At 38.1% G+C, this 12,273-nt stretch overlaps 2 protein-coding genes across 6 annotated transcripts in view; one reads left to right on the forward strand and one right to left on the reverse strand.

Moving 5' to 3' along the window:
* Positions 1 to 12,273, forward strand: part of LOC148733788 (uncharacterized) — a 270,303-nt gene that overhangs the window by 184,808 nt on the left and 73,222 nt on the right. The window lies entirely within an intron of this gene.
* LOC148733799 (leucine-rich repeat-containing protein 3-like) lies at positions 6,507 to 12,240 on the reverse strand. Of its 2 annotated transcripts, none has more exons than XM_088755996.1 (9): positions 11,749 to 12,240; positions 11,013 to 11,105; positions 10,231 to 10,442; positions 10,023 to 10,094; positions 9,462 to 9,530; positions 9,222 to 9,293; positions 8,182 to 8,253; positions 7,640 to 7,714; positions 6,507 to 6,695 (listed from the first exon to the last, which is right to left on the reverse strand). In XM_088755996.1, the coding sequence occupies exons 3-9, from the start codon at positions 10,440 to 10,442 to the stop codon at positions 6,617 to 6,619; spliced, it is 651 nt and encodes a 216-aa protein (XP_088612122.1). In that variant the 5' UTR covers positions 11,013 to 11,105; positions 11,749 to 12,240; the 3' UTR covers positions 6,507 to 6,616. The 2 variants fall into 2 exon arrangements, with proteins under 2 accessions (XP_088612122.1, XP_088612123.1); XM_088755997.1 differs by lacking the exon at positions 11,749 to 12,240 and adding an exon at positions 11,191 to 11,740.

The following is a 12,273-nucleotide window of genomic DNA, read 5'->3' on the forward strand; positions in this document are numbered from 1 at the left end:
GGAAACAGAATACTTTTCTTGTTTAACCCCATTGCGATATTCGCCGAATATTTTGTATGTCGTTTTTACGAAATAGAATATTATCAGTTATTAAGAGCGTTTACATGAGTCCTCAATTACATCAGATGTAATCTGATTAGCTATAGGCTGTAATGATCTCCCTTAAGTCATTAAGGCAGTCCGCCCTTTATGTACCCATCGCAGAACACCATTCATACTAGTTTCGTACGATTCAAGCATCAGCCTTATCAGAGGATAAAAACATTCTGTTACTTCCAAAAATTAAACCAGCTTACTTTCACCACTTATAGCAAATATCAGGTCTTGTCCTAACGATAGCATAAGGCGATGAGTTCTTGGCGAACAAGATTCCATACCTGAAAAGTTAGTGCTACCCGTCAAGAGTATATAAGAACTTTTTCACTACCTCTGGAATGTTCACGGCATTTTTGGTCAAGTCAGATGGTTTTAGAGGCCATGCAGCTTTGGTATCTTGGGCTTGGATCGCTTCTCTTGGGCTTAAGGCGGTTAATGATATATCGCTAGAGCTGGACGAAATAATATTACTCTTCTCTGTCACTTGCTTGGCCAAATCCAGTCTTGAAAGATCTCTTGGAATAGCAAAAATTCGATTGTTCCCATATACATCTTCAAAATCAATAGCATATCTAAATTCTTTCTCGAGACTTCTTTTGAAATGGGTTCTTGTGGATTCTGGTATTTCCAATTCTCCTTGAGAGTTAACAAAAGTGGTAAACAGGGCATATAATTCGCTCAATCTCACAATCCTAGGATTTTGTAGCAAATGGGTTCTAATGTAGTTGACCAATTTCTCCTACCCCTGCAACTCGGTACGGGGATACTAGATATACTCCTTGTCTTCCTTCTTATCGCCACCTAAAGGGATATTTTGGGTGTAATTGCGATAGCATGACTTATGGTAACATGCTTCAGCAGCCACAAGCTTTCTAGAGACAACAGCCAAGATTCTGTGATCATTTTTCCTACAGCAGCCTTCCTGATTTTTTCATCGACGCGCATATCCACACACTGAATCAGTTTCTCCCTCGTGCGAGAATTCCTGGTGCATTTATCTTTTTCGCAAAAGATACAAACCCACTGATAAATTCTACTAGGATTTTGTTATTCAGAATACATCCTTCCAATACTTCAGAAACTATGGGTAGTAGAGATATTGGTCGATAATTCTATACTTGTTGACGATCGCCTTTTTTGAAAACAGGTACTGTGTTGGCCAGTTTCCATTCCATTGGTATGGTGCCAGAGCTGCGTGATTGATTAAATAAAAGGCAAAGTGAACGTGTAATGACGTCAGCAGTTTTGGGTTGTCGGATGGAAGATCTTCGACTGTCGGTAGAGTCACAATTTGCTCTCTCTTTCGCATCCAATTGAGATAACTTGTCGAGGTTTCTCTTCAGCGTAAATATGCCACGACATTGCCTATGGTAAGTAACTTTAGGTAGTTCTACCTCCAAGAGTTTTGGCGATCTCAAGAATCGGCTCGTAGTTACGAATAGTTGTAGCATTTAAAAGTGTTTTCCAGGATTCGAGGTCCTTTAAGGTTGCCAATTCTCCCGTGTAGTTGCAACAGTGAATCGTCCATTCTTCCTCTCTCCGTTGTCGTTTATCCTGTTCTCTATCATCTATAACTTTTCGTTTGGCTCCTTCGGTTCAAAAGTAGAAATATATAGTACGAAGATATAGTCCGCGATGTAAAGAAACACCGCCGAAAGTATTTATCAACTACATCAGGGGGTTATAAAATAAAATGAGTGGTCTGGCTGCCTTACAGTTCTCAACTTTCTGGCTATTAGCGAGCTCGAATGGCTGACTATTTCATTATCTCCTTTTTGAAATGTGAAAACGACTTAAGAAACAAGAAAATTCGAGCGCGGTATCCTTCATTAGCCCACACTGGGTGCCATAGGCTCCATTATTCAAAGTCCGGAGGGATAGTTTAAAAATGCTCTGACTAGTGAGAGTAAGTTTATTTAATGATCAAACCTCCATTTACCTCTTGAATGATTGTAAGTTTTGGAAATATGTTAACCCTTTATTGCCAAACCTAAAAGCAGCCTTAAGATATTGATAGTCATTTATCAATGTGCAATAATACTTGTTCCTCCTAGTTTCGATTTCTTTGTTAAAAAAATATAAAATAGCGAGAAACAAACACTTGCCTGCCTCAGTTGCAGTCGCCATCTTGAATTTTACCCTTGATGCATTGCAATTACAGGCTCATAATAAATTATTTCTTATGTTGTCGTTTCTTGAAAAATATCGAAATCTAACACAATAAGCTATGAAAAACGCTTCTTTGTTAAATTTTGATAATAATAATAATAATAATAATAATAATAACGAATTTTTATACAGGATTGAAAACCCATCAGTGTATAACATTGTTGTCCTTGGGGTCCTGTCAAAATAATAAATAAATAAATAAAATAAAACTTAACAAGATATAATCATTGATCTTAAGGTCTAGAAAAGCATACAATAAAATAAAATGCTCTGAAAAAGGATACCTATAACCACGTTTAGATCGAATTTTTAACTAAAATAATCTCGCAATTTGTTCTTAAATTTCAGTCTCGAATCTAACGACCTTAGTTCAGCAGGCAGGTTGTTGAAAGTCTTTGCTCCTTGGTAATAGAAGCTCTTTTTACCAAATTCTAAACGTACTTTGGGTAATTTCACTGATATACCGTTATTCCTAGTGGCCTTAGAATGAACCAGTCTTTCGAAGTAGTTCTTAAAGGGTGTGCAAACATTATTCAGGAGACAGTCGAAAACAAACAAACAGCTTTTACGCTTGATCAAATTGTTCACGGATGGGGGATTAAAAGAACTATTGCCAATAACTTTAAAGCCTCGTCGTTCGATGTTCTTTATCATTTCCTTTCCGTAATCCGGAAAGCTAAGACCAAGTGTTCCGCAATAGGTAAAAATAGGTGCGATCATAGTGTTATAGATCGATTCTGCACACTTTTGGTCGATCAAAGGACGAACTGATCGCAAGAGATTAATTCTGGTTGCAGCTTTTTTATAGATTCGGTCAAAATGTGATGCAAGGTTTAGTGATGAGTCAAGGTGAACACCTAAGTACTTATAGGTAGAGGTGTTATTGATGAGTGTCCCATTAACAGAAAGTTTAAGTTCCTTGTCTTGAAGGTTGATTCTTTTAGCTGTTCTAAATAACATAGACTCCGTCTTGTCCTTTTTTAGGTTAATGATCAGTTCGTTGTCTTTAAACCACTCGCACAGGTTATTCATATCCTCGCTAAGGCTTCTCTGTATATTATCAATATCTTTAGAAGAGGTATAGATGACTGAATCGTCGGCATAAGTGATAATCTTCGAGTGTTGAAGCGGTTTATGTACATCGTTGAAAAAGATAATGAATAAGATAGGACCCAGGATACTTCCCTGAGGAACACCTGTGAGAATGGGTTGAGGTTCTGATAGCACGCCTTTATATTGGACAACTTGTGATCTGCAGAAAAGGTAATCAGTGAACCATGCGAGTTCTGTTCCACGAACTCCGTAAGTTGAAAGCTTGCTCAGGAGGCCAGAGTGACTGATGGTGTCAAACGCCTTTGATAGATCGATAAAAACACAGCCTGTCAGGTTACCATTCTCACCTTCTCTTCTGATAACATCGGTTAGATGAGTAACGGCCAGTTCAGTAGAGCGCATGCGACGGAAGCCGTACTGAAAATGAGAAAGTAGACCATTCTGTTCAAAATGAGCCATCAGCTGCTTAAATACCACTTTCTCCAGGATCTTTGACATTGAAGGAAGTATTGAAATAGGCCTATAATTGCCGATTTTGGCCATTGAACCAGATTTAAGAAGTGGTACAATTTTAGCCGCTTTCCAGTCAGTAGGTATAGACCCTGTTGCGAGAGACAGGTTAATTGTATGCGTGAGAGGCTTGGCTATTATATCAGCAGAATCCTTTAACATTCCAGAAGGAAAGTTGTCAAGGCCAGAGGACTTATTTCTCTTAAGGCTCTTTAATGCATTAAAGACAACCTTATCCGAGACTGATCTAAACTCAAAGTTCTCTTGCGGCTGCTGAATGTCTATTGTAAGGGGCCTTTTCCAGACAAAATTACAAAGAGGGAAGATCTTTCTTTTTAGAGATCCCGCAACATCAGTGAAGAATTTGCAGAACGAATTTGCAATAACCTCTTTGTCGGTTTCTACTGCTCCATTAACGAGAAAAGCTGCTCCTGGTTCCTTTGTAGACTTTGTAGGGTATAGTTTTTTAATAGCTGACCAAAATTTGTTAGGTGAACCCACAGTCTCCTCTAAGAGTTCACGGTGATACCTGCTTTTGCAATTTTTTACCATACCGTTAACTTTGTTTCGTTGGCGCTTGTACGAAGACCAGTCAATTTCACGATTTGTCTTTCTCGCTTTTCTCAAAAGCTGATCTTTGGTATTCATTTCTTGCTTTACCTTCTGTGTAAGCCATGGGCAGAGTTTCCCTTTGATCATCTTCTTTATAGCTGGCGCATGCTTATCAATACATTTTTTTCAGAATAGCTTTCAAAAAAGACCATGCTTCATTAACACAGGAGGATTTAAAGACAGGTGTGAGACTATTGGACCGTAAATCATTGCAAAAGAATATAGGATCATAATTAGCATAGTTTCGACAGGTGATGGTTCTTGGCTGGAATTTATGGTTATGCAGCTTCCGGACACAACCAATCATATCATGGTCACTTAAGCCGGCGGGAATGGTTTTAACACTATAAACATTCTGAGGGCGATTTGTGTAAATCACATCTAGCAGTGTTTTTGAATCTTGCGTTACCCTCGTGGGATCCTTGATTAGCTGTTTAAGGCCAAAATACAATAGCATTGCCTTCAGTTCTTTGTTGTCTGAGCTTACCAAATAATTGCAGTTGATATCGCCTGTCAAAATGCATTCTTTGTTTTCAGATGATACAGCAGAAAGCATCGACTCCAGTTTATTTTCAAAATCTGCACAAAGATGCTTTGAAGAACTCGGGGGGCGATAAATAAAACCAATAAGGATACCCTTAGATTTTGGAAATAGAATTTCTATCCAGATGCATTCGATCCCACCGCGCTCCAGGTCTAGTCTTCTATGAAAGGGGACAGAAGAGGAGATATAAACTCCCACACCTCCACCTTTGCCTGTTTTCCTCGGTCTATTAATGAACGTATAGCCATCCAGTTGAACTTGAGCCTCTTCACTGTCCGATAGATGAGTCTCACTCAGGGATATGATGTCTATATGCTTGGAATCATCGATCATTTGGCATAGACTATCCTTGTTCGCCACGAGGCCTCTGATATTTTGATGAATAATTTTAAGCCCATTTTTCGATGACAAATCCCGAAGATCAGACAGGATGTCATGTGAACTAGAGGAGCCAACAGGACCAGGTTGAAGTTGGACATCATTTGCGAGACGAATAAGTAGTAAGGAAAGAGAGGAATTAATCGTAAAACGGCATCCAAGGAGTAGAAGTCTTGAATTCGGCAGCTGGAGATTCTTTGCATGTTGCGAGCTCGGTGACCGATGGTTAAAATGTTGAATTTTCACTGTCGTCAGACCGTGAGAAATGAAGAGAAGAGTATCACCAGATATATCGAGGTCAGGATTAGTCTTGGGAAGGAGTGCACCAGGGAAACAAACGTAGAAATAAAGCAGAATGATCCAGTATCTAAGAGCTCTAAAAACGTGACCGTCCGCCATATTGTCACTTTCGGTCACTTTCGGATACCATAAATAAAGTTTTAACTTCGAAAAATAAGTTCTATAGCACTCTTAAGATTCAACCTAGTTTTCATGCAAAACTGATATTTCAAAGCTTCAAAAATACAAAAAAGCTACCGATTTTAGATTGATATCATGACTTTTTGGAATGACCTTCGGACAAGCTTCAAATCGGTACCACTCTCGACTGGTCCTTCGAATTGGTACACTCGAGTGGTTCTGGCCCATGGACTAATAAGGGTTTTCATGTTCCGTGGCTGCGTGTGCCCGTCTATCGCGTCCTATTTACGTTGAAATTTTCAACAATTATTAGTCTTATGATAAAATGCTTATTGACAGGGTTTAGACGGGCTGAACAGGAAAATATTTGGCTCTTAACTATATTCTCGTTCGGCCCTCCCATTCAATCAAAAAGTACATAATCCATTTTTGTGCATGAACAAATTTCAACACATTCGAGACTCGTCCCCTTCAGAAATATGTCGAGTCTTTTTACTGCTACCTTCCGCATTAGTTCTATAAAGATTGTTGTGGAATTAATTGTGGTAAGATGCGTTCATCAGTTTATTTTTACTGTTGAGATTTTCACTGCGAAGTGCCATCGTTTTTGCTTTTGATTAGACGAACGATGTATTTAGACAGTCATTCGCTTTCAATGTATATGACTTGTGTCAGCCAGTATGAAAAAAACTTAAGGATGTATGAAATAAAATGAACTGTGTTTGACCGATTTGTTATTCCCTTGTTGCAGCCGATGCATCGTTCGTTTTTCTTTTCTGATGCATCGGAACTCGTGAATAAAAATCGTTCCTGAAATAATCTCTATTCGTTAACTTACAATTGCTTGATATTGTTAAAACCAGAGAAAGTGTCCGAAGTTAAGTTAGATCCGATCGGATTTCCATCGAGATCTCTGGAGAGATGATAGAAAGTCACTTTTAGTATATAGATAGCAATGTTGTTTTAGCTAAGATCGCAACGTTCTGACTGCATACTGCTGTTCCTCATCAAGGGAAGGCAGCATTGTCGAGTGGTCTTCGTGTCGGACCTGTAATCTGCCGCTCCTGGGTTCGAGTCCCGCCCTAGCCACTACTCGGATTTGTTTTACGGTAGCCCCGAGTTTCAAATCCTCAACCATGCTTGTAATATAGCCAACTGATTTGCCTTCGGCCAGTTCGGGTTTCTTAACACTGTTATTTTCTATTTGAATTATCTGTTTAGGTTGTTTCGTTGAAAACCTGTAAACTAGCTTCTAGATAAGTGTTTCTCCACTTTAAAACTGTTAATTTTTTTTTCATTTTATTTTATCTAAGCGATGGAATAGGATATTAATTGTTATAAGGCATGAAGTTCGTTGTGATAAAGCGATTTTTATTCGCATGGCACAATCCTTTGTTATCTCGGGTGAAAGCAATGCATTCATCTTCTATCAATTATCTTCCTGCTCATTTTTGTAGAATACAACAGCAATATCGAGAACGTTAACGATAACTACAATAGGCCTATTTTGGGACCTTAAATCGCCTAAAGTCGCCGTAAATCGACTTAACTTGTCTTAAGTCGACTTTACTTGTCTTAAGTCGCTACTGGTTACGCAATGTTTTAAGCGCTCCACTCTTCTTAATTAACCCTATTCACCCCGCTCTAATCATGACTATTGAGTTTATTGCAAGGGGGTTCTGTAAATATTTGTAAGGTTTACGGAAAGACTTATACTAACTTTGCTTTTATCACTTCAGTTAAATAAAATTGCATTAAGTCGCCTTAATCGCACAAAGTCGCCCAAAGTTACGGCAACTAAAGAATGAGCAAGGGAAGTTGCTTTATCTTGAATTCAGTTTCGATGGACATACTTACAAGTACACGGCGCTTTTTATTTCTTTTGAGAACACTTTGAAGGCACTCTGCGAAATGTAGTTGCCCCATAGAAATCTGGGAATTAAAAGTGCTAAATAAGCTACATCAAACTACACGTAGTTAATAAGTTTATTATGAAATAAACACTGACAGTAACGTCTATGTTCTGATTGCTCGTCCTTCTTCTACTCTTTGCCCATGGATGCATGTTGCTGTCGCATGAGCTCATGTTTACAAAATATGGTATCGCCATTATTTTTGTCCTTTCCATGATTAAGAAAGGTTTCTGTATTCCGTGAAATATACCACAGTTTAGCTCATCTTCTATACATAAGGAGAGAGGAGGGGGAGGGAACAGGGACGCTATATTAATGTTGTACCCAAAATTACTGTTCGGAAGCCTTATGAAACCACAATTTCTCATGGCGTACCCTGAATAGATTTGTCACATTTCTTATTTTCCTCAATTCCTTTTCTAGTTTATAATGCTCTGGCTGATATTTTTCATAGTATCTGTCGCAAATTAAAATCGCTATACGCACATTCTTGTTAGATTCTTCAAATTCTGGAGTGCGCTCGGAGGAATATGCTCCAAAAGGTTCCCTCCAAGGTCTCTGACGAGAAAGCAATGCACTATTACGTCCATGAGTTAAAAAATCATGCAGCGTTACGTCTATAAGTCAAAACAGAATTAGGAGTAAAAATTTATTCAGAACATGGTTCTAGCAGAGTTCATAGTCTGAGGTAGCGAAGAGGTCAGGGATAGATGGAATTCTACGACAAGGGACATTTTTTGGATGCTTCTCAAATTCAAATGCCTTTCCATCCCGAGGCTAAAAACATGTTTAATTCTGATACAATGAAATATATGAAGTTCATATATTTCATTGTATCTGATTTATTACTTTCACGGGTTTATTACGAATCAACTTAACGGCCTGCTCCCAGTTGGCTTGTTAGCTCAATTGGTAGAGCGCTGCACTGGTATCGCAGAGGTCAGTGGTTTGAGTCCCGTACAGGCCTGATTTTTTTCAGGTCTGATCTTCGCTATTGCTTAAATAGCGCTATCTACTATGAGGATCGTGCATCATACTTATGTTTAATTCTATAGCTTATTTCCTTAAAGCGGCTCGCCGAAAACAATATTCTACAGTTCACCATTGATGTGTACAAATCATATTGAGGGCTTCTCTCATCCTTGGAATCCTCCTAAAGGTTTCCCCATATCCATTGGCTCATGGAGCCTTACAAAGGCGAATCCAATGAGTAGTTTGACATTCTTGAGTGAGATTTTTTCAGATGCTTATACATAATTTTTCAATTACCTGTTTCCGATTATGTTTTTTACTATGATGAAAGCTTCAACTCAAGCTATCAATTCAGTCCAGTTTTCGAGCGTAAAATCAGGCTAGTCATCGAAACATTACAACTTAAACTCCTCCCCTTTAGCCATCCAACCAAATGATTACTATCATACATTACTGTGTGATGTGTGATCGAAAATATTCTATGCCGCAGAATCTAAAGATCCTTATTCCCTTCTCTCGTTATAATTATCCTCGAATACATGTTATCTACTTACAAGTACGTTAGTTTCGTCAAATTCTGGAACGCGTTCACTGGTATAGATTTCAACATGTTCCATGACAAATCTCTGTGGAGAAAAAATTTGTTTCAGGGAATGGGGGCTCAATTAAACGAACGGAAGGAGGCGCGAAGGCTGTCGCGATCTCTGTTCCTTGTTGATATTGTACAGTGTAAGATACATATTACATTATACAATTGGTATTTATATATTTACAAATCCAAGTCATATACATACATATGTGTTAAGTTTGGAAGATGGAAGGTGCATTGAGGAAAGGTCTTCAACTTGTTCCCGGAGAGATTGCTTCAAGTAAAAAGACGAAAGAAATTAAGAATAGCTTTCACAATTTTTAGATCAAATGATAAGTGATAATTAAATATAAATAATTAAAAAAGGTATTTAGGAATAAATATAACTAAATAAGTAAAAAGATAAAGGAATAAAACTAGGCAATGTCATCTTAAAAGCCATAAAGAACGATGCAGTCCTGTTCAATGGTAGGTATCTTAATTTGAAGTTTAACCAACTAAACACTGCGCTTGGCATTTGATTTATTGTCCAAAAAACGCTTATCGCTCCAACAGAAGCAAAGAAATAGGCTATAGATAAGGGAATGGTTAAAGGTTACTCGATGCTGCGCCGGAGCTTCGTTGGTTCTTCAAACACCAAACGATATGCGGCGACGCTGCTGACAAAACTCACGATGAATCGTAAAGTCGCAACTATCTTATTCAACTCGCTTATGGAACGATTATTGAACATTGATACATGAACGAGCTTCTTTCGCTCACTTACATTTTCTCGAGCATTCTCAGATTTCTGAAGGTATGTTCCTGGATCGAGCTCAGTTGATTGCTTGACAAATCCCTTAAGAGGAAAAAAATTGATAAGGAATCGGTGAGGTGAAAAATGACTGCTAAGAGAGGAAGGCTATTAATTGTTTTTGTCTTCCAGTTTCATAATAAGATCCTATAAAAAAATGTAGTTGCATAAAGGTACTCACAGTATTGCCGTATTGGGTGGAAGGTCACGTGGTATGTGTGTAATTCCGCGGCACTTAATACTGATTCGATGTTGGCCAAAGGGTTTGCATTGACAACTTCCTGGATGAAAGTCTGTTAGACAACAGAACCCGAAGGCCACGAGCCAGAGCACCGAGACTAAAGGTGCCAAAGTATTGCATATCAATGATCGGATTGAATGTGCTTTGCCCATCTGCTCAAACGAAATAAAAATACATATATCCCGTGAACATAACAAATGAATGATCCTCTATCTGCATAATGTATGATTTTGGTGATAAGCTAAGGCAAGTTCGAAACACTTGGAGTGAGTCTAGATTATTAGAACGTTTATTTATACAAATGTACACACGATTTAAGAATCTAATTTATCTCAACCATCCAGTAAAATATGCCTTAGATCATATGATTGTAATCTTTATCATTGATCCAAATCTAAGACCCCATATCCTTCAGAGAATTTGCACATCTAGTTAAGATGAAAGTTTTATCATCAATGTGTGTTAATCAAGACGGCTGTGTTATGTATGTTATGGTATCACGCGAATCGATTGTAAAAAACGTGCTTGAAGGTTAGCGCTGCTTATGAATGGAAATATATGATTAAGCTAGTTCTGGTCCTTTCTTATAAAGTGGGTCTTTATTCAAATATTTGAATAAAGGAAAATTTTCAGCATAAAGTAATTCCACGCTTTGACTAAATTTCCCATCACTGTATGTTTGAAAACGATATTGAGAATTGGAAAGAAAAGAACAATGTTACCTCAACAAAGCTTTAAGTGGCTCTGCTTGCAGGCGATGTCAAAGTTGCAAACAACTACTATTCTGACGAATTATTCTGAAATTGTCAGACGGTCTGAAAAATGAAAATTGAATTTTAGAAGAATTAATGAACCTGGCTTCGGTCAATTAACTTGTTTTGCTTCAATCCATGCTTTTACCGAGATAGAAGGCAAAGTTCCAAGTTGCTCAGCCTCAATTGTTGATTTTCCCTAAGCCTACTTCATTCCTGGCTGCGATATTCAAATGAAAGAAGGAAGGGTTATCCGGAGGAACACTAGCAGGACTCTTTCCTCTCGCTTGAAACCAGTCTATTTGACCAGATTAATTAAGTAATTCATATGCATTCATGACATTTCATTTACATTTACATTTTGCATGAAAAGTGCATAATCAGCACAAATACATGGTTTAATGGGTGCCATTTCTTTCGGAATATAAAGTGAATCTGAAAAAAATTCAATATTAATTCACTACATTGCTGAGAATTTGGCGAATGCACAACTGTAATGATCAGTCATGAAGAATCCATCCAAGAGCTGTTACCCTTGAGGAGGCACGGGTGCTTTCGAATGTTCGAGCTTTTCGTGATCAGGGTTCACCGGAGTGCACTCGTATAACCCGGTCGCTGCACGCATACGTGTAGTGCTTATGAAAATACTTGCCTTTATGCGGATTTTTGTGACTTACAGGCACCATTACCAGTCGATAATCCTTACCCTTTGTAGCGTTGGTTGACTGAATGAAAGTTCCTAGTTGTGCTTGAGTGTTTTTCTCATACGTGGGCTATACGAATTTGCAGTTTGGAAACTAAAAATTACTGAAATCTTAAAATAAAATTAACGAGTCGATCAGAAAGTTTATACTCTTGATTTATCTATGGGGGTTTTTGACAGCCGCTAATTTTCATGATAATATCAATTAAGAAAAGATAGCAATTTACAGCTTTTGTTTAGTTGGTGATAAAAAAAAAGGGAAGACAAACATTTTGAACGAGAGTTCATTCCACATGACCTGGCCCTCGTAAAAACAAAATAATCAATTAATCGAAAGTGAGTGCAGGTATACAAGCAAACGAAAGTGTGATTCCTGGGATTTTTCCCTTTAAGCTGAAAGCAAGGACAAAGGCATTAGCGTTTCAGCTGTTTCATCGTTTAAACGAGGGTTCATTCTGCATGACCTGGCCCTTGTAAGAAGATGATAATGGGAAGTGATTGTAAGTACACAAACAGACGAAACTGAAA

Source organism: Stylophora pistillata, chromosome 4, assembly GCF_964205215.1.
Source record: "Stylophora pistillata chromosome 4, jaStyPist1.2, whole genome shotgun sequence".
Lineage (NCBI taxonomy): Eukaryota > Metazoa > Cnidaria > Anthozoa > Scleractinia > Pocilloporidae > Stylophora > Stylophora pistillata.